The sequence below is a fragment of the Halichoeres trimaculatus genome, unplaced genomic scaffold, assembly GCF_033239565.1.
Source record: "Halichoeres trimaculatus isolate MK-OKI-2021-1 unplaced genomic scaffold, fHalTri1.1 fHalTri1_scaffold_8, whole genome shotgun sequence".
In the NCBI taxonomy this organism is placed as follows: domain Eukaryota; kingdom Metazoa; phylum Chordata; class Actinopteri; order Labriformes; family Labridae; genus Halichoeres; species Halichoeres trimaculatus.
The window spans coordinates 13,088,142-13,113,574 of NW_027437186.1; the positions used below are offsets into that span (position 1 = coordinate 13,088,142).

General features: G+C 39.4%; 1 protein-coding gene across 1 annotated transcript; it reads left to right on the plus strand.

Annotated features, from left to right (window-relative positions):
* Positions 1-8,032: 8,032 nt before the first annotated feature.
* Positions 8,033-25,384, plus strand: slc1a4 (solute carrier family 1 member 4). The gene is made up of 8 exons (XM_074675960.1): positions 8,033-8,704; positions 14,944-14,986; positions 16,872-16,937; positions 19,451-19,617; positions 19,766-19,999; positions 21,224-21,418; positions 21,519-21,653; positions 22,343-25,384. The coding sequence occupies exons 1-8, from the start codon at positions 8,190-8,192 to the stop codon at positions 22,572-22,574; spliced, it is 1,587 nt and encodes a 528-aa protein (XP_074532061.1). The 5' UTR covers positions 8,033-8,189; the 3' UTR covers positions 22,575-25,384.
* The last annotated feature ends 49 nt before the right edge of the window (positions 25,385-25,433 follow it).

The following is a 25,433-nucleotide window of genomic DNA, read 5'->3' on the forward strand; positions in this document are numbered from 1 at the left end:
TTTTTTTTTTTTTTTTTTTTTTTTTTTTTTTTTTTTTGGGGGGGGGGGGGGGGGGGGTGACAGCCTCATCTTTTTACATATTTTATACTTTTAGTATGTTCATCATTTTCCAGTTGAAGGTGATCAGTTCATGCAGCAATACTCAAAAAGCCGTCTCCGATCTTCAGATGTCAAACTCCAAAGCCTGTCATAGACGCTTCAATGCCAAAAGTAATGTACATAGTATGAACAACATTCGTGTTCCTGAGACTTTTTTGATCAGTGTTTGTTACCAGATCTGTTTTAGCGCTGTCTGAGCGTGCTGTGGCTCTAAACCCAGAGAAACGCTGACCGCAGTCGAGGCTGATTTCTTCAAAGAAGGCTGTATTTTACACAGACCTCTGAGCTGTGCCTTTTTCTATGCAATACAACACAAAGAGAAACTGTCAGCTGATCACTGTATTGGGATAAAAATGTGGACTGTAGATTATATATAAAAAATATATAGTATATATATACATATGTATGTATATGTATACGTATAGTATTTGAAATAAAGGACAGCTGTGACAGCTATGAAATTGAAACAGTCTTACTTTTGTAGTTTTATATATATGTATATATATAATTATCTATATATATACATATAGATACAATAAACTGTAAAAAGAGCTGATGTGTTCTGTGTCTTTACTCTTATGTAGTCAGATTTGTTTGATGGGCTGAATGTGTCAAGTGTGAACAGGATGTCCCAACATTGCTTTTATGACTCAGGTTTATTAACCATTGTCTCATGAGTTTTGACCAATCAGAATCAGGTATTCAACACTGCAAGGGGATCATTTAGAAAGCTGAGAGACATACTCAATTTATGTTTAAGCGGCAACCCCCTGAATTAGAAATGAAACCACTACAGGAGTGCAAAAAGTGCCTTGACTGTCCACATAAGCAAAAAAAAAAAAAGTTTACTGTTTTATTCCCTTTACCTTATTTCTGCATTCATACACACTGATCAGGGTTACATTTTCTTTAAAACCATCTGTTTTTATGATTAGTGTAAGTGTCATGAAAAATGAGACTTGAAAGTAGAGACTTTGCTGATTTGACTAAAAACTGAGGGTGGCAGGCCCCAGAGCTTTTTAATCAGTCTTAATCAACCAATATTTATTTAAATATTGTCAGCATATCTTCTCTAAAGACTCTTGACAAAATGAACTAGTCTATTTGTCTGACTTTTTACATCAACCCAACATTTAGATTAGATTTGAATGTGTTTCTCATCCAATGTGAGCAAAGCTCATTAGCAAGTGATCCTGGTAGAGTTAAGCCCTGTTTCTACCAAACAGTTGGTTCGTCTCGGTATGGCACACATTTTGTGGCATTTTCATTGACTAATCCTGGGACAGGTCCCCAAATTACCGACCAGTACCGTCCCACTTTTTAATACCATTCTGTTGGGGTGCCTTTAGACATTAATGACAGTTCAAGTAAACAGGGTTAACTTGACATTATTAGTGTGTTGATGATAGGAGAAGAAAAGGGCATGACCAAGTACCAGAGTCCATATCCATGCGTTAGATAGTCAGTGAATTCGAATTAGATCTTCATATAACAGTTTGTTACATCACTGTTACTGGTCAGCTGTCATTAGAGGTGTTATATTTTCTTGATGTGATTTTCTTGTACATTTTGGTTCAGTTTTTCAGAAACACTCGAGGAATTAATCTTTAGATCTGGTCCAAACTTGGACTTAGACACAGATGATCTGTCTCTTTTTCTGATAGCCACATCAGTCACAACAATTTCCCTCTTATTTATCTTGGAAGCAACGGTAGGAGCATACAGTTAGTGATTTTTGCTAATTTATTAGATATTAATCATCTTATTGAATGCACACATATATCACCTTTGGTGTTAAAAACACAGAAGAAACCCAGTGAATTCTGATGTCATAATCCTGATCCACACCTCCTTCTACTCAACATACTCTGTCTCCATAGACGGCCTCCACTCATGTACACTAACCACCAATCACACATAGGATGACCTTCCAAGAATGAGAGGTTGTTGCCTGTTGATCAGATGGAGACGTCTCAAGGCTGAAGGGTGCAACCATAATTATTACAAGACTGACAAATCTATCATCCTAAAGGGTTTTTCTATAGAGTGCTGGAAAAAAAATTGACCATCAAGAAATAAAAAGCTAATAAACTACAACCAACTTTAAATATCTAATATTTAAATCTAATCTATCTAAGATTTAAAGGATGGAGTGGCAAGCTATTGCGCGCACACTAAACAAAAACACTGAGGGGTAGTCACACATAGCTTTAGCCTCCATTGGTAAAAACGGAAAGTGCATCAGACACTATACCAATGTTTATCATCTAAATACACTGCTCTGACACCATGATAATGCACTTATGTAACATTGAGTAAAGTGATTTATGATACAAATTCAATTTAAAAAAAATGCTTTAAATTCTATCCTGATAAACTTAACCCTTTAAACCCTAAGGTCCCCCAGTCAGGGGACTTTGAGGTCGCTACACATAAACATTGTCACAGACATCAGATTACACAGGGGAAACATAGCAACAAAAGCTGTAAAGTTAAAATTTAACTAGTGCTGTCAGGTGATTGAAAAAAATCAAATTAATTACAAGATTTGTTGTAGTGCATGGATAATAGAATGAATGCACAAAGATGAGAAGATTTGTAAACCCACTTTTTTCTTTTTTTTTTTTGTTTTTACTGGCCAATATTAAAATGCCCGTGGTTACTGCCATTGACGTTGTGCAACTGTTTACTAAGTCTAGAAGTAAATAATGTTTTTCAGGGGTCTGGCAGAGCTTGTTAGTGAAAATCATGCTCTTAAACTACTGTGGGTGAGAGCTTTGTGCTCTTTGGATAAGGGATCAGCATGGATATGAGGAGAAGATGCGAGATGACAGAGGCATAACGAGACGCTGCAAGTCAGAAAAGTTCAGGCAGCTCAAGCTCAAACTGAGGATGTGTCGCAGTAGTTCAGAGAGATAGAGCGACGCAATCATTAGAAAAGACGATAGAGATGGTTGAGAGGATCAAAGGATGGAGCGCCCGAGTTGAACGCGAACAAAAAAAGTATGTTTTGTTTGTTTTAGGATCAAAAACAGGAAAAAGAGTTCACTCTTCTGAGGTAATTTTGGTGTTTACATGGTCACAGAAAACAATGCCACTGAGTTAATCACATCATTTTTTTTTTCATAAAGCATTCATTTGCGGTGTAGTTTATCTAATTAATGTGTTAAGTGACAGCTCTAATTTCAATCAAACTTTCTGTTTGAGTAATACTTAAGTTTTTTATTCTGAGTTAGAGTTATTTATTGTTTAGATTCATTGACTCATTCAAAATTTCATATTCAGCTTTAATTATTTGTGTTTCTTCCATTAGGAATCAAAATGACAATGCGTTCATAGCTGACCGATTGTGTCATCAGTCACTGTTTGATCAATCTTTGTTTCATTTAAAGAGCCTTTGGGAAGCTTTCAGTTTGTATCACTTTGGCGCCCTCTGTGGGTAAACGGGTAGTACTCCCTTTGTCTTGAACATAGAGAAATATTTTTTTCCCCTTCAAAAAAAAAAAAAAAAAAAAAAAAACTGCTTTGTTTAGTGAGATTAAAAGTTTTGTATTACTTTAACACAGTCATAATATAAAATTATGAATAGTGAGATTCAGAAAATTTATGAACTTCCCAGAACAGGAAACCTCCAGTGCTATTGTCACCTGTCTGACCTGAATTGTGATTTATAACCAAATTAATTAATTAATTAAATAATAGATAAATACTTTAGTTAAAAAAAGAAAAAAGAAAGATAACATTTCATTTCAAACTACTTGGATCAGCGTAAACTACACATTTTTCATTTACATTCTAGAATCTTAGAAAAGTCTGTTTTTACTGTATAAATCAGACCAAATTTCACAATTTAGCTTCTAGTCATCATCCTTTTCCAGGTGGCGACTGGTCTGCTGTTAATTTTGTTTCTAAAGTTTCATGCTTTCTGAGAAAGTAGAAGGAAAAGTTCACAATGGTCTTCTTCAGTTCTTTTGCGTTCTATAATGATGAATGTTTTTGAGAAACAAATGTAAAACAGGTTTTCTATGGCATTATTTTTTTCTTTTCAGAATTAATTGTTGTTGTTATGAGGTTTAGACCAATCAGAACTGAGTATTTAATATGGCCAAGTACTATCTAACAATGCTGGTTAATAAGTAACAGGGTCTGCAAACTAACCGTCACTCGTGCAAAAGAAAAAAATATTACATAACAGAGCACATCAACGCTCATAGTTTTCGTCTCTTCACTTTATGACACATTTCAGTGTGTCAAATTGATGTGATTATCTCAGTGGCATTGCCTATCCGTTTTCCATTTGACACTTATGACTCACTGATCAAAAATCTTAACAGGGGAAAATGTAAAATAGGGCTGTTTAAGGCATTAAAGAAAACTCCATTACCTCCATGAGCAAAATAGACCACCAGCATAAGGATTAACTGTTTCTTAAAGAGCCATCAGTTTTCATTTCACCCTGTTTCATAACCAGCTTCTAACTCCCCGCAGGAGCTTTGATATCACAATGTCTGACACAGGAGGCACAGCTGAGAGGAGAAAATGAGACATTGCATACAACATTTGTTGATCTAATTTATACAGGAACCCTTAAAAAATGTCAGGAGGGAAATATGAAACCAGTCTTTGAAAACTAAACTAAACTAAACTAAACTAAACTAAACTAAACTAAACTAAACTAAAACAAACAAAAAAAACATTAAAAAGCAGAAACAAACAAACAAAACACAACAACAAATAATACAAAAAAATAATGGAATTTTGTTAAGCAACAGATTACTGAAATAAATGTGAGAGTGATACTTGAAGGCAGCTGTTTGAGAGTTACATCCTGATTTCTTCAGGGACATGAAGACGTAAGGCTCTGATTAGCTGATCAGATGTTGAATAAAGCACTTATACCACCTTAAAGCCCAGGCTGTTTCTTCCTTGACACCTGATTGTGAATCTCTGTTGGGAAGCAGCTCGATGTTCTCCAGTCTATCTTGGCCTCTCTCTTCCTCTCTGTTTGCTGCCTTCTGCTAGTTTCCTGTGTCACACTGCCAACATTTGCCACTGTTAAACAGCCATGACTCCTGATCCGCGGGCTGGGGGTTATTTCCAGCATTCAGGCCACACAGCTGTGAAAGGAAGAGGGACAATCTGTCTCTATTGGTCGAGGGAGGGAAAGTTTAGCTCAACTTAGCAACAGTGGAGCTAAGGTCACTGAGGACAGCGCAGGCAGCAGTCAGTGACAGAGACAAGGAAACATTTTGTTCTTCATGTAACTCTCAGATATAGAGAAACTGGAGTGAGATATAAATCCAACAGAGTGCTGAAGAAAACAAACACTTTACATATAGTAGGAAAGAAAACCTTGGACACCACATGTATAAACTATCAGTGCTAATGGGTTGATGTGACATAAGATGTGTGACAGAAGATTAAAAAGGTGCTTTAAATGTGCAGTCAATCTACCTGTTTATGCTTGGTGAAACCACATTAAAAGCTTTATTTTTATCTGTTGAATTTTAATATGGTTAGTTAATTCTTGGGTTCCTAACTTCAAATCCAGCAGCATTGAAGAGATTTGTCTTACAGTCAGAGTAACCATAGCTATAACACATTACATTAATGAATTTAATAATATTTAAGGTGAACAAACAGTGCTTCTCACTCAGCATGTAATGATAACACCTGTTGGATGGAGAGCTTTGTCTCATTCTTTTACACCACTTTGATGCCGTCAGATGGAGCTCACACTGGCAAAAGTCCACCTTCACATTTATTTATCTGAATTTAAATCAAAAAGCTTTTCTATTTAGTCTGGATTCTTGACAGACAGATATGATAAAACATGAAGAACAGCAGAGAGACATAAGAAGCTCATTTTTTGCACTTCCTGCTGTTATCACAGCACCAAAGAGTGCTAGCACATGCTGTTTGTTTAATTTTTTTTTCATGTCATACAGGTCTTTCTGGAAACTTACCAACACCCACCTTCACTTTGGCCTGAATGGAGCATCACTGCAAGAGGCAGAGCTATCATATGGACAGGATCTGTTACAAAGAGCATCAATGAATCATAGCGAGAAGCAGGTATAGTTGTCATAGTCACGCCAACGATATTACATGCTGATTCAAAGCCTTGCACAGATAAACTAGTGACCGTTTTAGAATTTAGGTGGTGTGCTTATTGTGTTCAGTTGTGTTCAAATAATTGAACACATAATACACAAATATTACTGACACACACACACACACAGAATTTAATGTAAACTGAAAAATGAATGGGATGATAAAATGGGAACCCTTAAAGCTTCAAATCACCGGTGTAAGTTCAGGATGAGAAATAACCCCACAAATGAATAAATAAATAAAGAGCCAAGTGTTGTGAATCACAAGATTAAATAAAAATTAAATCTATCTATCTATCTATCTATCTATCTATCTATCTATCTATCTATCTATCTATCTATCTATCTATCTATCTATCTATCTATCTATCTATCTATCTATCTATCTATCTACTGCACATAAATACCTAAATACCTTATTATCTACTCACTATTCATTTACCCAAATGAACAAATCTTTAATTTAGCATAGGTAAACCTATTTTGCAACAATGTACAGGATTGCTGCTGACAAAGTTCCATCGTGCTTTTTATACAACGACGATAAAGCTTCTATCTATCTTAAACAACATTTAAATTTCTTAAACCAATTCATACATGAACTAAATAAACTGTCATGCTTAAGTTGCTGGGATCCTGTGCGTTTCATAAAAGGCAAAGAAAAAGACAAAAAAAGAAATGTTTAAGTTGGAAATATTTAAAATATGAGGAATTAATCCAATAGTTTATGGTTTCTTAATTATTCTATTTTGTTTTATTTTTATTTTTTGTATTTTTGTTGTCTTCTAATGTGTTTTAATATTGCCACGCTGTGCCGTTTCCATCTAGTGGTTGGACAACAGAGGTGCAACAAGAAGTCACGTGAGCAAATGGGAATAAATCTGAAGACAGTTTTAATTTTTTACACCCCTAAAGAAAAAAAATAAAAAGTTATTTCTCCTCGCAAAGTGATCAGTATTTTATTCAAACATTCACCTCCATCACTGTTGCTGCATCGAACAAACTGAAAAGACAGAAGGGCGATTAAAGGAGCGGACAACAGCGCCCCCTAGGAGGAACGGAGCGCTGGCCATGGTGCTGGACACCCATCTGCTCTCCATTCAGTATTTTAACGAGTGATTTATTTATTTATTTATTTTTCCAAATGCACATCTGCAGTTTCAAATGGGAAAATAAGGATGTCAGTAACACTGACCCCTAATGTGTCCTGTCTTGTTTTAACGCTTTCTTTTACCACTGGTAGTTTATTGAGTTGTGTTTTCTCTTTACAGCCTGAATGTAAAGCCATATGAGAGCCGTGCTTGAACAACTGCAGCTGTCTGTGTGCGTAAAGCGTAAAATAAGACGACACACGATTACAATCTAATCACTTTATGAAGTCTGTTGATCGTGTAATGAATTGATTTGGGTAAAATTTTTGGTTCATTTGCAATTAAATAAAAACAAAACACCAGAGAAATATATCACTGTCGAGAATTTTTTCTCAGAGAATGGCTCTTTTGTGTTGAAAGAATGAACTTCCAGAAAATCTCAGGATTAACAGTATTTCTTTTGTGTTGTGGGATAAAATAATTATGCCATGGGCAGGATTTGTCAAAATACTTTCTTAGTTTTATTTAAAGGCTCCAGCCAAGGGAGATGGAAAAGAAAGGCACGAAATATATTTATGTTTCCGATCTTGTTATCAGAATATTCCGTTTGAGAAGGAAAGTGTGCCACAGTGCCAGAAACCCTGGCAATCTCCCCTGCTCTTGCATCATTTGCTCTGGTAAGAAGTGCCAGCTTCTTTGCGCATGTTCAGTTTGCGTTTTGGTGTCGTCGCTCTCTGTCCATTGGCTCTCCTCCCGCTCTACGTTCAGCCTTCACCCCGGACCAGCCTTCACTCAGCACAGAGCGTGCCATAACGCGAGTGTGTGTATCCAACCCACGCTGCCTGGAGCCCGACTCAGCCGCACACGCTGATCTGAAAAGACAAACATGGAGATAAAGAGCGAGATCAACGGGCACGCCATTCCCGGCTCGGCCTCAACCGAGCCCATGGTGGAGAAAATCGCAAAGAAAAGCTTCAGGGAGAAGCTGATGGAGTTTCTTAGGAAGAACTTGCTGGTGATCATGACGGTGTCCGGGGTGCTGGTGGGCGTAGGGCTCGGCATGGTGGTCCGCAACATGAACCTGACCAGAGCGCAGATGACATACTTCGCCTTCCCCGGAGAGATGCTCCTCCGCATGCTGAAGATGATCATCCTCCCCCTTGTAGTCTGCAGCCTCGTATCCGGCGCCGCCAGCCTGGACACGCGCTCCTTGGGCAAGCTGGGGGGCATCGCGGTCGGTTACTTTCTGGTGACCACACTGATCGCTTCGGGGATCGGGGTCGCCCTTGCATTCATCATCAAACCCGGAGTGGGCGCGGGAGCTCTGAACACCAACAGCCTGGGGCTGGAGAGCGTCAGCAACAACAAGGAGACCGCGGACTCCTTCTTGGACCTGGCCAGGTACTAAAGCAACGCGTATACCAAGCTTTAGTTAGATCACTGTTGAATGTGGAGTACACTGGTATGATAGTGCTTCTCTTCAGGGAGAGATAATGGCACATTGCGCCTCGAGCGCACTGGGAACACACATGAGTGGCTCAGCTCCATGCGCTGAGCCGGGTCTCAGTTATTCACCAAGTCACATGTTGTTCGTCTCAGTTGACACAGATTGGACCTCTTCAAGTGAGTGAGGGGAAATGAAAAATAGGTTTGAGTTTTTGTAGAGCTTTAAACTGATGCTGTGCAACTTATACACCCGAACTGAGCTCTTGCTGCTGAACTCGCCTGTTCCAAGCTTTGGCTGGCATGTTAGTTTACCAAAGGATCAGCACTCTGCTGAAAAACCACTGAGCTCAGCGTGCAGAGTGCAGTTTAAGTGCTCTTCTCATTTGCAGGAGCATGTGTAGATTGTTCTGGCTGAATGATTCTTATGGTTTCCAGTCTCCAGACTGATGGCAGTTTTATTCTCTTATCAGCTGAACTCCATCCCATGAATACACACAGCTGCCCAGCTTCAAGTCCAAATGAGCTTTCTATTTATAAAGTATGTCATCCTATATGAGTGGATCTCCTGCTGCAGTCTTGGGTCTTGGTTCTGGTTTACTCCGTTATTAGAGACCATGAGGATAAGCTGTCCATGCGGTAAAACCCACTTCTTAAGATGCGTCAGGTGAAAAGACTGTTTTGGTGGCTTCAGTGTTTACAGGTTGGCACACGCGCAGAGTCTGATAACAAGTTCCACAGAGCGAGGGAAAGCCCACAGCTGCTGGGAGATAGAGAGAGAGCGGTGTATTTTTAAGGTGGAGGGATAAACTCCAGCAGCTCTGACAGTACAAGCTGAACACTGCTGCTGTCAGCACTTCTCTGGTGTCACATCAGAGCAGGTGGACACTGCTTTTACTTCTCAGCCCTGTTACCCTAAGGGTCACACTTTATTTTCACTGGGATGACCAGCTGTGGAAAACATTTCAGTGAGGATTCAAGTTGCGCAGAAAATCACTGCTAATTCTGAGAGGGTCATTATTTCTTATAGTCCTCCAGCTGACTGTCAGGGTAGTCTTACATTGGATGCATTCACAGAGGTTCCAGACACTAAGTGCTCCTTCCCTTTAAGAGGAGATGACAATTATTGTAAGCTTTCTCTTTTCACATGATCTACTTACCAGAGCAACAGGTCCCAGAACCACATGTCCAACCTCAGGCCCATAACAGCATGATATTTAATGTGGACTTGTCAACTGAGTAAGAAATGAAGAAAGTTATATCGTATTTGTCTGAATACACTCAAACTCAAGAGATCACATGACTCAAGAGGAGACTTTTTAGTCTTGGAAAGACTGTAACACAATTGAACACACAAAGGCAGGCCTATCTGTTTTGATGTATTACAGGTGAGATGAGTTGTTTCATGTTCTAATAAGTAGTCAAGTTATGATGCATAAACTAACATAAGTGCAAAAGTTTATTAAAATCACAATTCTGTTATTTTTACACTGACTCTCTTAGATGTAAGGTGCTGACTAGGGCCGTATATGGTTCTTCAGCTTGCCCTCACCCTTTATAAAGGTTCCACCTGGAACCTAATGTAAAGGGTTATACGCAGAGCCATCTGTTAAAGGTTTCACCCAGAAAACAGCTACGTAGCATCAACACATCTAATTTATAAACGTAAAACAGTCTTAAAACCATCAGGTACATGGTCTGTGCCATGTGCAACACAGACAGCTTGTCCAGACAGCCAGTCACGGTCCTGTGGAGCACAGACAGCATGTCCCCCCCTGCAACATCTCAAAGTATAGAAGGGTCTCATATCCACAGTGTTCCCTCCCCGCTCAAGGTTAACAAATGCAACACCAGCAACAACAACAGTTGCATCTGCCTAACAATTCCATTATATCTAATCTTTTTTTTTGAGTGGTTTGAAAGGTTTTGACAAAGACATTTAGACTGTGTCAGAACAAGTACAATGAATTTATAAAGGGTATTCTATATACATGTACATTAAAAAACACTAGTTGAAACGTAGATAAATATTTGAACATTTGAGGGCGAGGATCTTCTAATACCCATGTTTTCAACAGCCCTTGTAACAACAACAGTTATACTACTACTACTACTACTACTACTACTACTACTACTACTACTACAACTAATAATAATAATAATAATAATAATAAATGTTTAAAAAATGAAATGCAATAACTGACCCAAAATAAAAAAAAGATTTTGTGCCCAAAACATAACGATTAAATTTCAAAACAATAACAATTATTATATTTTGCCTTTTATTTTTATTTTTTTATTATTATTTTTTACATTTTGGGATTTTGTTACAAATCAGCTCTAACAAGCCTACAACACAATGTTGCTGCTTTAGGTAAATCCTGTGTTGCAAATGAGCCAAACTGAAGTTTGTCCAACAACAGTGCTTATTTCTGCTACTGAAAGACTCAGATTGTTATTCGTATAGTCCAACAAATTTACTGAAAGGATTGCTTTGTGTTGAGAACAAGGAGATATTTTTTAATGAGAAACAGGAGAAAAATTGCACCAGACTCCGTTGACAGAAACAGAAACAGTAATTTTTGCCACCTCTATAAACACAGGAGTTACATCAACTTTACTTTGCAGAAACACACACCAATGGTAACATCATGATCATGATTAATTAGAAATCAAAGTTGTTATGTAACCAAGCTTTAGAAAGCAGTCCTCATGAGGGGGGGCTCTGTGGGGCTCGAGGGATAGGGGGTGGGTCTTGAGGTCTCTGTGGGAAAGTAATGCCTACTCTCAACTCCGGTTTCCCAGGGTTAATCCAGATCCTCGCCTAAGTCATGTGACAGGAACAAACATGGTCTACTTTTGCTTTGTGTTGGCGGGATTTAATCCAAACGTAGCTTTTCTTTATACTCCTGCAAAATAAAGGCATGTTTTAAGTGGATGATGTCATGTCGGTTTAACCAGAGAGGCTGATTCCAACAGCTGAGGCTGGATTTGGCCCCTGATTGACGGCAGATATCTGGGGGGCCATGAGGCCGTGGACTGAATTGCTTGGCTGTGGTCTGGCCATGGGAGTAAATGTGAGCAAAGTCTGTATTTCTTTGCACAATACAGTGAAACTCCAGAGGATAAAGTTACAACAAACACTCACTAATACATGGAAAAGGCCCACAAGCTTCCAGTAATCCCTGTGTACTCGTCAGTCATAAAAATCAAAGCCAGCACGCAGTCTGAACAGACACGCTGTCAAAGTTAAATGTCATCCTACTCTCAAATCCTGATTTAGAATGGATGAGTAACAAACACCAGCCAAGACTTCCTTTTTCACGTGCTGCGTGTTTACAGAACAATCAATAACTTGATGAGTAACTGTGTGGTCAGAGCACACGGGAAGAAAAACATCACTCCTTATCAGCAAAATAAATGTCCATTCTTCTCTGTGCAGTGAGTCTCGGTTTTACTTTTAATAAGTTAAAAGGCTTCACTCTGGAGATTCTCTAAATTGCATCCAGTGTTTTTTTTGTCAGGTCTGTCCTCATGAAGAGAAGAAAACAGTTTTTAAACTATTGTGTTTACATTTCTATTGCTTTGAGACAGCACCAAGATTTGAGTTTTTAAAAAGATCTAACATATACTGTTAACCTGAGTGCTGGCAGCTTTGACTTAGAATTGAATACCAAGCCTTTTAGATTCTGTATGATGTTTCAAATCTCAATATTACAATATCAACATTGTAGTCCTTTTGATTGATATCTCATTTGACCAAATGGGTCAATCTGTGCTCTCTCCAGAGCCAATGATGAGTTTGACTGCTGGGCCAGGCATGTGAGCAGGTGAAGTTTGAAAAGAACGTAGAGCAGGATTTTTTTTTTTTAAGACGGGAAGGCAGAGCCCACAGTTTACAGAGCAACCAATAACTTCCTACGGTCTTGTTCTGTTACCGATCACATCTCAAGTTGGGAGCTTGGGGCTTGGAGGGAGCTTGAAGCGACCTTGAAGCAAGCTTTAAGTGAGCTTGGAGGGAGCTGCAATCTTTTTTGAAGCCTTGAATGGAGTGGCATGGTGGGGTATTGGGGGTAGAGTCTGAGGCTGACACTTCTGAGATCAAGGAGTGGAAATTCTTGCTGCTACACTCCACTCACTTGCTTTTCTGATGAGGTTGAAATTTTGGAGTGTTTCCAGTAGAGAGACCAAACTTTTATATGGACTCCAGAGGGTTCAAGAACAGCATTGAATTTAATATGGGCATGTCTTTTGTGGAGTTTGTGGCATTTTTGGAAAAGGCTCAGGGGTATTAACCCCTGAGCCCCCTATATCAGATTATCCTGAATCTGGTCTGGAAGGTCATTACAACAGCATGAGTTCCTCCTGCTTTTGCTCTCCACTCAGTCTGTTTTTATTTTCTTAGCAGTCATTGCAGCCATCATCAGCTACCACTGCACAAGACCTGATGACTTGCTAACGATTCACGATTCAGATTCACCAGAATTTTACAGCAGAAATGGTTGTTTCACTACGCCAAGTAAGAAACTCCAGGCAAATAGGTTTTGTGCAGTGGACCTGGAGTTTACCTTGCAGATGAGATTGCAAACTCTACATGACAAAAAAAGGGGTTTAACAGCTGCACAGCAGAGTGGAAGTTGCTATACCAAAAGAAATCCAATTGTGTTCTGAATTTCACAGTTACTTTTTATATTTCAAAGTTTTTTTTCTGCTACAGAAACTTCCTTTAATCAGGGTTCCTCAGTGTTCCCTCTCCTCTGTCGACCAGAGTCTGTGCCTTCACAGACAGGAAAGGAAACCCCAGCTACGACCAAAATCCCTTTTGTTGTTGATAATTAACAAAAACTCTACAACCTTTAACCTCAGCATTGTAAGTCTGCAGGTGAAGTGAGGACAAGCCGACACACCTTCAGCTGCTCTTGATTTTGTCTCCTCAAGTTTAGAGAACAAGATCAGACAAAAGAGAATTTAAAAAAGTAGAGACGTGAAGAAAAGCAAGTTGAATCATGACATGAGATTAGACAGACTGGTAAACTGAGTAAGAGGAGTCTAGATAAATGTTTCATCCTTGTACCTTACTGTGGGAAACTTGACCTTAGTTAACCCAGGTTTTGGTACAACCTGCTACAAAAGCACACTCATCAAGAGTTTGTCATATCTTGTCAATAGTGTGTTCTATCAATCATTGTGGGTAGAACTACTTCTAGTTTCTGTGCATAACTACAGTCCAGTTTTAGAAGGTTTCATTCTGCTCCAATTCTTATTCCTATAGCTTCATTTACATACAAAGGTGTTACATTTCCACTTCAAAGCTGCTTAGCCAAACAAAGCTGTTGGAAAACTGACCAGTACAGGATAACAAATCATGCTTTTGGAATGGGAAACAGGAAATGTAAAAAAACAAACTAACAAAATATTACTTTTATTAGAAACTAATGTTTAAAATTAGACATCCAAAAATGACATTGAAAGGACGTCCTTGGAATGTCTGTGCAGTGGACTCACTCACTCCTGTGTCCACTTGACGTCCAAATAGCGGACAAACATTGTGTAGAACCCAGAATTGGTCTTGTTCTGACAGACACTTATAGACATGATCTGCATGTTCATCAGAGGTCTGAAGTTTCATGGGAACTCGTCTTTAAAAATTCACAAACCATGACACATCCCTGATTGTGCCCAACAAAAACATTATTCAACATGTCACAAGTAGCAGGGCAACGTTCAAAAACCTGCTAAAAGATCAGACATTTTGGAAGAAGGCAGCTGTGCGACATTCAAGTCCAAAAGAAAAAAAATAACCTTGGAGGCAAAGAAACAACTTGTATCATTTTGTTTTGTTATGTTACCTGTCATGTTGTATTGTCTGGACTGATTGTCACATGTCATTTTAGGACCACAGCATAAAATGGAACTTTGTGGTTTAACCATCAAATAAAGGTTAAACAGACACACGTGATAGCCTGAACAACTTCTCTGTCAGAGAATTCAGGGGACTGCGAGGAAGATCCTGGCAAAACAGTCAAAGTTCAGAGTGGGAAACTCAACCTTTCAACAGTTAATGGTTCAAATGGGTTTACCACTGACCTGGAAGACATTTAGAGGACATGTTGTTTCAAATGGGTCAGTCACATGAACAACATCATGACAGCCATCTCTTTCTGCGGCTCTAAAATGCTTTTCTTCTCCTTTCACAGAAACTTGTTCCCAGCGAACTTGGTGGCTGCTGCTTTCAGCTCTGTGAGTGCCCGACACACTTTTCCCCCTCTTCACTATTTTATCACCTCCTGTCTGTTTCTCCTCACCACCTGTGTTGTCTGTGAATTTACGCCACCTACCACGCGGCTTCCTTTCCATGTTCATTTACAGCGGCGGTAAATCCTGGCAGAGTCACCAAGAGCCTCATAATGCCTCTTAATGAGGAGATGTTCAGAATAGAGGCTGCAGCTCGCCCCATCTCGCCCCAATGCTCCTTTTCCTTTTTCTAATCAGCCGTTACCATGGCGAAACCATTCCATTCCAGCCAGCCTAGCAACCCAGCTCGCCTCGCCACTCTTAAACGTGTCTCGCTCTGCTTCCTAGAATTATGTTCGTGTCTGTTAAGGCTGAAGTAAGAATCAGGAAAGTTCAATATTTGGGGATGCAGGGATACAAGATGACTATGATGGCTATACACACAAACACACACACACACACACACACACACACACACACACACACACACACACACACACGCACACGCACACGCACACGCACACAGGCACAAATCACTTGGTCAACAATCAACCATTTGCTTTAAAGTGTTCTTAAACAAGGCTGGTGAGTTATAAACTTTAAACCTAATGGAGTTTCAAAGTGTAGCCAGGGTCACACGGTTCAATGCCCCCCTCCTCCACCACCGGTGTATTCTGTGCTAGAGCCTTTGTGGAAACAGTCCAACTGTGGATTAAACCAAGAAAGCAGAGGAGAGGGGAGATTTACGCAAAATGACAAACAGCCCGATGCTTAAATATACAGTTCAACAAATGAGGTGTTAGATTTAGGTTACGAGGAGGGCGGACCTTTAGCTCTGTCCCTCCAGCCTCTGTTTGTTCTAACATGTTGTAAGAGCCTGTGACCTTATATAAAGTCCATAGATCTGCCAGGGAAGCTTTATCCTATGAGCTGTAAAGAAAAAAAGCTTTGATGAAGTGCGGGTCCCCCCAAACTGTCTGAGCTTCAATTCACTTCTGCACGGTATATAACTCAGAGGAGCAACAGACAGCTTCCATTTACAGACCTTTTAGACATATTTTCACATGTAGTCAGGGTCCTTGTGGATCTTTAGACAAGCTCAGAAAATCTGAATTAGATCATAAAATTTAGAATCATTAATGTCTTCAAAAGTTGTATTCTTGCCCTTGAGAGGATGTGAAGTTTAGATGGCATATTCTGATTAATCTGAATACTTGATGACATCCACACAGAGAAGTTAGCTTTTACAATTTCCTTACTTCATTACATGACAATGATGATTTTTCTATTAATGTCTCTGTCTTAAACTTCAAGCTGGCCCTTTAAGGACCCTTTCATTTACACTCATCCACACTATAACGTCAAAGTCATTGTTCAGACCCTCTGTATTTGTTCATATCCATCTGCTTTCTTTGTGATAGTATGTATCAATAAGGGTCAATTTGGATCATCTGCTTTATTGTTGATCTCCAGATCAGATCATGATGATGATTTGATTTATGTGTGTCATGTCTGCACACTTATACAATATCACACATTTTCAATAGATCATATTGTACATGTCCGAAAGGGAAGACGGGAGAAGCAGAGCTTATCTAGTCCCGTCCCCGTCATGCTTTATACTTAATCATTTGCACATTTTATTTCCTTGACTGATTAACTTTTATGTTCAATAGTTGTGTTTACCAGGATGTTTTGGTACCACAAGATGTCTAGATCCCACTTTACATTAACATGGCCCTGCAATGACACACCTGAGCCCCCTTTGTTCAAAACTAAGACATATAATGACATATGGACTAAGCATTCACATTTAATTGCACATTTCATCACTTTAATGCAACAAGTAATACTGTGTCAAACTGAGTTGTTTCTCCTTCCTCTGTTTCAGTATGCTACTGACTACAGGATGGTTGCTGTTGGAAATGACACCAATGGGACCACCCTCTATCAGAAGGTATGAAGTCATTTCAGTCATAGAATATGAGTGGGTGTCAGACCGTTTAAAAACATCATGAATTGGGTTTCTCACAAATGTTATCTGACTTGACTTCCATGTCAATAGTTACAAACTTTGCTTTATAAGGTTTTAAAAATGACTTGGGCTTGTACTTATATAGAACTTTTCTAGTCTTTCTAACCTCTTAAAACACTTCACACTGCTGATCTCATTCACTCACTGATGACAGAGGGCACAGTTTCATTGGCCATCCAGATCGTGGTGTATTCAAGCTACAGACTGTATAAAACATGGACGAACCATCAGCGACGTCACCAGTCTGTTCCTGAAACCGTGAAATGAAGCCAATCCGCGGACGCAGCCACATTGGCTATGACGCCAGCTGTGAGTTTTTCTTTGAGCAGCTACAGGGGGGCCGGCGGTCACATGACCTGAGCTGTGCCTCTGATTGGAAAATCAAGCGATCGTAATAACTTCTAAACTGCGGAGGTAGAAAAAAATTCACTCACTATACAGTGGGCGGACAGTGAAATCAGCGTTTTAGACCCAAGACGTTTTTTGAACCAAGCTGTAAAGATGCTTTTTAATGCCATAAAAGTCAGGTTTTATGGCAGGTGACTTCCGGTCTTTCTGCAGCCAGCCTCAAGCAGATTCTCGATGAACAACGACTTTTAGCACTTCCACATAGACTTCATTTTTACTGATTGGATGTTGCCCCTCGATTCAAGCATTATTGGCCCCTCTGCTGGCCAGAAAAGCTCACGGTCACCCTACGCCAATATGAACCAGACCTAAGGCACATGCATGGCCCGCCTACGTCATCATGAAGTGTCTGTTTGCATGAAGCACAGTTTCATCTCATCAATCAGCAAAATAAGACACTGCTACAACTTTAGAGACTTCATGGCTTATGTTAAGTCGTTTTGGTCCGACACAGCCCTTTAACACCCCTATTATTGTTTAAAATGATTGTTGAGAGGAGCAGTCACAGAGATCATACGTGGATCATAGACACACTGTTTGTGTGCTTGTGCTTGTGCATGAAGTCAACCGTGCTGAAGCCCACCTCTCCGATATGTGCCAAAGCAGAGAAGTAAATCATGCTTGAGCACGACACACTTGCAGTCACGCTGGCCAAACAAACTTGGCTTTAAGGTTTAAAGAGTGCTTGGGCATGGTTCAAATGGCCAGTGTGACCCTGCTCAGAGGCTGCCACAGTAAGGGACCATCAGTATCACCCAACTCATTCTCACACTACTAGTCAACAGCAGGAGCAGTTCAGGGTTCAGTGTCGATTGAGGGAAGATCACCTCGACCAATGAGCCACAGCTGTCCCATACTATTAAAATGGGGTTAACATGGTTTAAAGAGTTCATCTACACAGAGATAAATCTAAATTTAAACTTCTACAACTCTAAAACATAAGTGTGAAGCCTGATGTAATGGTCTCTGTTATTGAAGTGTAGGAAGCATTTTGTTACTCAAGAGTTGGCAAGAGAGCAGGTCAGTTTGACCCACCAGACATGTATTGGGCCTGTGAGCCCGATAATGAGGTGGTGCAAACAAAGAAAAAAAAACAGCCTGGCAAAGGGTTTACTCCTTATTTACATATTACTGCTGGGACTGTTAGTTTAAATAAAAATGTGAAACAAAAAGCCACGACAGCTCTGTCTCCTTGGTTGTATTGTGAGAGTCTTGTAAATTCAGTGACTCCTCTCTTGTGGCCTCAGCCTGCACCCAACGACCCAGTGTCAGAGAACAGTTGAGGGATCTGTTCCTGGCACTGGTCCATGGTATTTGTCTATAGTAGGGTCATGGTGGACAGTCGCTCCAGTGGCAGGGGATGAAGCTGGTGGAGCTGTGGGAGCGCTCAGGACAAAAGACGAGGATTGAGCCGAGGATTTGTTCCTGTCCTTATTCATTATCCATCATTCAGTTCAGTGAATCCTACGACTGCCTCCAGACCTACAAACCCAATACAAACTCTGTTCCAAGAAGAGTTGTATGAACTGCTGCAGAGTATGTCAGCAGTACTGTTTTACTGTTCTCATAATACCTGGCTTCACATGAGATCCTGGTTCAAAGATGACAGGAAAGACCATTACTCAGCAGCTACTGTAAAGAGATCCTACTTTGTGAAGCATTTTAAGTTTAATAAACACACATTTTGCTCTCTGTAATGACTTTTGTGTCAGAAAATCAGTGATAATGGTTCACCACTTCAATTAATGATACTTTTATAGTATCCATCTGTAAACATTGCTGCCAGTGCTTTTACAGTTTTTTTTTTTTACAGTGTAGGTTTAACCCAATTTTAACAGTGAAACTCAGACTCATCAGAAACAAATAAGCCTAAAAACAATTGAAAAAAGAAAAACACATGATGGAAAAATGCCCCTTCTATGATCATCATAGAGTTTCTCCTCAAGCCACTGGTTGGGTTGATTTCCTTCCCTCAACGCCCTCGCCAAGTTCTTCATCCCACAGTTTGACTCTTTTGTGTGTTCCAGGTGCCTTTTGGGACTGAAACAGATGGCATGAACATCCTGGGTCTGGTGTTGTTTGCCATGGTGTTTGGTGTGGCGCTGAGGAAGCTGGGGGATGAGGGGGAGGAGCTCATTCGTTTCTTCAACGCATTTAATGAGGCAACCATGGTGCTGGTTTCCTGGATCATGTGGTGAGTGCAGGAAGATTTAAATGTATGTATATTGCATTCAGTAATATATGGTGACATAACTGGATACATAGGTCAGGATGAAGTGCACCATCTATGTTTTTTTTGTATAAATGCACATTAGAAATTATACACCTTGTGTTTTTTTCAGGTACATCCCGTTTGGCATCATGTTTCTGGTGGGCAGTAAGATTGTTGAGATGGTGGATGTGGTTCTCCTGGTCACTAGTCTGGGAAAATACATATTTGCTTCAATTCTGGGCCACATTATTCATGGAGGGATCATCCTGCCCCTCATCTACTTTGGTTTTACTCGAAAAAACCCCTTCAGCTTCCTGTCGGGCCTCATCACGCCCTTCACCACTGCCTTTGCCACCTGCTCCAGGTACTCTGCCACAACACAAAATGAACGTTTCTCAGCATCAGGGGAAAGTAGTTCACATAATCATCCATTTAACAGAAAACATGAGTATAGAAAAGAATTTGTTTAAAAAAGATCAAACTCCAAGTTAAGATTCTGCCCTTTCATCTGGCTAGTTTCAACATTTGGTGGTAAGTTTGGTTTGGTTTGGTTTTCCTCCTGTTCCCTACTGGGGCAGACTCTGTGCAAAACATGATTACTCAAAACATACAGATACCTATGAAAAGTACTGAACTAGCTGGACCTTTGACTGTATATAACATGAGATGACACTGCGCACTTGGAGTCTGAGCAGCTGATCAGGCTCTTGGTTTTGTGGTATCATCGTCCCGCTGCTTCTGCCGACTGGAATAACACATCTAACTTACAGATCAAACATCAAAGGTCTGTCGGGTCAGCAGTCCCTACAGAGTAAACCACAGTCTTGTGACAATTTGAAGCAGAAACCTGGGTTGAGAAAAGTTCAATGACTCTCGCGTTACTGTTTGTCATGTTTTCTTTTACCTCCTCTATCCTCTCCTCTATCTTCTTTGCACCACGGGGGCTGCATTTGTCAACAGAGCTGTCGAACATGGCACTTCAACCCAACTCAGGCATCAAATAATGAATGACAACTGAACATCTCGGAAAGTTAAAATTTTTACTTAAGTTATCATGATTTGATCTTGATTAAGAAACAGAAACCACGTTTTAGTGAAATCTCACAGAAGCTTATTTCGATGTGTTTTTTAATGTCCAAAAAGGAACCTTAGCTTTTAAGATAACAAGCCATGCTGAAGCATTGGGTGGCTGCAGAAGCTCCAGAAACCACATTCACTGATTAAGCAAATTCAATCATGATCACAAAAACATGTTTGAAGCCTGGTTCAAAAACAGGTGCTAGAAGAAGCTATGCAGCCCCAGAGCATCACTGTGTCACCACCATGCTTCACTGTAGGCAGGCTGTTCTTTACATCATATGCTTCATTCTTCCTCCTCCAGACTCACGGCTGATCCAGAGGCCCAAAAAGCTCCTGTTCATCACTCCACAGGACAGCAATACCAACTGAATTTTATATATTCCTCTTAGTGTAAATAAACGATATATATGATATAAAGGGGCATAGATGTTAACAAATTACCCAGGAGACTTTACTGAATGGCTGATGACAATAACAGAAAACTCTATCTTTCTCTTGGTCTCACCAGTTCAGCAACTCTTCCCTCCATGATAAAATGCGTAGAGGAAAACAACGGTGTGGACAAACGGATCAGCCGCTTCATTCTTCCCATCGGTGCCACTGTTAACATGGATGGGGCAGCCATTTTCCAGTGCATCGCTGCCGTATTCATCGCCCAGCTCAACAATGTTGAACTGAATGCTGGACAGATCCTCACTATTCTGTAAGTGCTTAGCTTCCAGATATCTTTCAGCCTCTGCAAGTAAAGTGAAGAAAACTTAAAACAGATCAATAAGTAATGTGTCATTACTTACTATTTCCAGAGTGACGGCCACAGCCTCAAGTGTAGGAGCAGCAGGCATCCCAGCTGGTGGCATCATCACCATTGCCATCATCCTGGAGGCTATTGGGCTGCCAACTAATGACCTGTCCCTCATGCTGGCTGTCGACTGGATTGTGTACGTAACGTCTGCACATGCTGCCAACATTACAGAAAGCTAAACAAAGGCCAGGAGTTTCCCCCCAATGCAGGCTCATGATTTTTATTTTGGAAAATAATTTAACAATGTAGCATGAAAAAGAATAACAATATAAAAAAGTATAAAAAGTAAGGTTTTTGTTATTGGTATTTTAAACTAGTTTGAACCTTTATCAACATATTCCCTCCCAACCCAGGTCATAGTTCATTCACACTGCACATTCATCCCAACGGTTACTTAAAGAAAGAAAAACAGGTCACAGAAAACTGTAGAAAACTAATTTAAAAAAAGGATCCTACAGAGAGAAATAGTGGCATTAAGTGTTCATGCTTCAGTGTGTGCGTAGTTTCCTTGGGGACTCGGTGGCAAAGATTAAGATTGTTTGGGGACAATAGGGTAATATGAGCAAGTTACAAAAGAATTGAAATGACAATTGAATATAAATCATAAAACAGTAAATCAAAAACAGTGAATCACTCAATAATGATGAAAACTAAACTATGCAAAGTCATTAAAACCTTATTTATGTCTTTAAAAAATTGATCTTTTGATGATCATGTTATCATTAAAGCCTGATAAGCTTTCATAAAACCATGAAATGCTCTATTTCTAACGGACCAAACCCAGGTTTTTAAAAAGTCTGCCTCTTGTATGTCTTATATGTGCAGGGATCGTACCACCACTGTTGTGAATGTAGAGGGCGATGCTCTGGGAGCAGGAATCCTCCACCACATCAATCAGCAGGAAATGCAGCAGCAGCAGCATCACGAAGAGGAGCTTGCAGAGGTCCGGGTGGAGGCGGTGGCCAACATCCAGGCAGAGGAGGAGACCTCGCCGCTCGTCAACCACCAAACCAAAGCCTTAGGAGCCACGCCTGAAGCCATAGAGTCAGTCCTGTGAGCTGGGGAGGACTTTTTCTCTAGACTCCTGACCTTTAGACCAACAACACCTGTGACGTTCTGCTGGGGCATCTTCTTGACTCAGTGTCGGTTCAGAAAACAACAATCATTGATGGTTTCATGTGGGGAAAAACAAAGTGCCAATATTGTCTGTTTAGAGCAATGTGTGCGGTTCACCTGTTGCTTCTACTGTGCTTTTGAAACTTGGTCCATTGGAGAAAATCTCTTACAATGAGGATTAAGGTCAAATGGATTTCAGAAAACTTAAGTTCAAAATATTTCCTAAAAGAAAAACTTTTTCACTTTCACTTGTTTTTTTTAAGCATTTTGCTCAAAGCTGTGATTTCAACCTTTTTGCGTAAAAAAAATATGCAAAAACATCCCATAAATGTTCAGCATTGTCTAATGACCTGTATGGGACACTAACAGTGTTAATCTTTACACAAGGACATTAAAAAGTGCATTTATTTTTTCTTTAGACAGCAAATGCAATTACCAACACTCACACCAGGACACTGATCTTTAAAATCTTTACTTCTTAAACATTTTCTGTTTGGTGTTGTCACCAAATCAAACCTCCTGTTTGATCTCCAGTTTGCCTTTTTGTTTTATTTCCTGATCTGTTTTGGCTGGATGAAAACATGACAGGGTTTCTAAGTCAGGTCCTAAAAAAAGGGAACAATTTGGTCCCAGGTCAGCAGACGGTGTCAAATATTAACCCTTTAGATTACAAGTTTGGAATTCAGCCTACTTTTTTCAAACAGTCTGTTTAATCAGTCTGTTTGACGTTGAAGCATTTTGAACATTGGACCATTTCAAACATTGTGTTCATATTAATGCACTGCTGTTTGCGTTTCAATTACAAAGAAAGTCTTGGTTCAGTAAATCCCTAATTTTATGAGAAGACCTTTACATTTTTTCCACTTGAGTATTTTTACTTATGCTCAGCCTTAGCTAATCAACTCTGAGGAGGATCAAGAGTGTTTTGGATGGCTAAAGTAATCTTAACATGCTTCTATTGGTATGTCATTGCTTACTGAGTCTCCTTATCCATGTGCCAAGCTAATATGCACATGGTGTTGAGGTGTAGTCATGGTGATTTGACCTGATATCAGAGTAAACTTCATAAAAACCTAATCAGGTAAATCAAAGATCAAATTATACCATTTATCTCTACCCTGAAGCTGGGGTCACATGAGGGTATGCTGTCAAAGGTATCTCAAATAGCTTATTAAAAACATGAAAATCAGTTCCACTGCAGGACTCAGACTCAAAAAAGGTTCCAGGGACTATTTTTATTTATTTATTTTTTTTCCCACCAAAAGACATGCTCGCTTTGGGGGATAGGTTTGAAGCTTTCCAAATTTCAGCTACATCAATTCAACCATTAGTTAAAACCTGCAGCCGCAAACCAGTATGTCTATTTTGTTTTGCTTTCCAACATCAGTGAACTAACAGAAGGAAATGTGACAGACTGACCCCTGACAAATTAAAGGATATATGGAAGCTTTTTGCTGATAACAGAATTGAGCGGAAGTTTGAAATAGCCATTTGTAAGGATTATTGTTAGTTTGTACAGATAGTACTGTAGCAAGTGCAAAGATGATGTGGAGCAAAAAAAAAGTCACTTTTGCACACATTATCAGAGCTTTAGATTTGATTTTTTCATGTTTATTTCCAAGATGTTATTGTAGGTAACTAAATTGGTTTGCATGTACTGTGAACATTTTGTCAAACATAAGGAACACACTCCAATCTCTCTCTTCTTAAAAAATCCCAGATATGGTTGTCAGTAAGGTCAGCAGCTTGTAGGTAGATCATGTGAAAATCAAAGTCCCATTAAATGTTTGAAACAAATACTGGACCAAATTACTCATAGAGTTTCCATCTTACTTTATGTAAGCATCTTGTCAATCCAACATTTGTTGTCTGTATTAAAGGTTTAAAAGATTAAATGAACCCATAATGGACCGTCAGAGTGAACCTATGCTGTCCCCTAGTGGTGAAAGAAGTTAGTGTGTCAGTACAAAGCTGAAGTGACTGCATCTCAGAGCTTGTTTCTGGGTAAGGGTGAATATCTCATTAGTTTAAATCTGACTTTGTAGACAGAAACCTGTGCTAATATTTATTTGATCTATCCTTTTATATGCATGGGGAACAACAGGCAGTGAGACTTCTGAGTGAGTAATGTGAATTTTAAAGACAAGACCTCCAAGAGATGAAAGACCATTATGTATGTGAGTGTACATTTCCTGCATGTAGTTGTCATACTATGTCTAAGACGCTCTTTATGACGTAATGGTGCTGCTTCAGTTTTGGATCATTGTGTGTATGTTGTTGAAACAGTTGGCTTTGAAGAGAAAACATCTTTTGATTTTCTTACTCATCGTTACAGATCTAACTGATGACTTTTCTGAGGTTTTGATAGCCTACAGCTGTTTTCTCATTATATTTATTGAGTACATTCAGTACTATCACATGTAATTACATTTAATGTGGTACATGTACTATATAAATATATATTTGATAGTAATTTATTTGTAATTTTTTTTTAACTTTTTGTATAATTTGTACTTTTCCCTTTTAACACTTTCTCTTTATATCCCATTTTTTATTGTTACAACACTTTTTAATGAATTCATCTGCCAGTGTTTGTAGATGCTTGAGTTATGAAATCTTTTAATTTTAGTTGTGTCTTTTGTTTGGGAGTAGCTACTTGTTCTCTTCTGTCATGTCAGTAATTAATGCTGTGCAGCTGTTTCTTTGTGCTGTTCCTGCTGTTTATCAACATTAAATATGACACACAACATTTTTCAGACATCTTAAATGGAAGTCCTTCGAGTCATTTCTCACCATTCAT

Excerpts from the sequence above, each read along its gene's own strand:
- slc1a4 (XM_074675960.1), top strand. The coding sequence starts at position 8,190 with ATGGAGATAAAGAGCGAGATCAACGGGCACGCCATTCCCGGCTCGGCC. Across the intron at positions 16,938-19,450 it reads GGACCACCCTCTATCAGAAG|GTGCCTTTTGGGACTGAAAC; the intron begins GTATGAAGTCAT and ends TGTGTGTTCCAG. Across the intron at positions 21,654-22,342 it reads CTGGCTGTCGACTGGATTGT|GGATCGTACCACCACTGTTG; the intron begins GTACGTAACGTC and ends TTATATGTGCAG.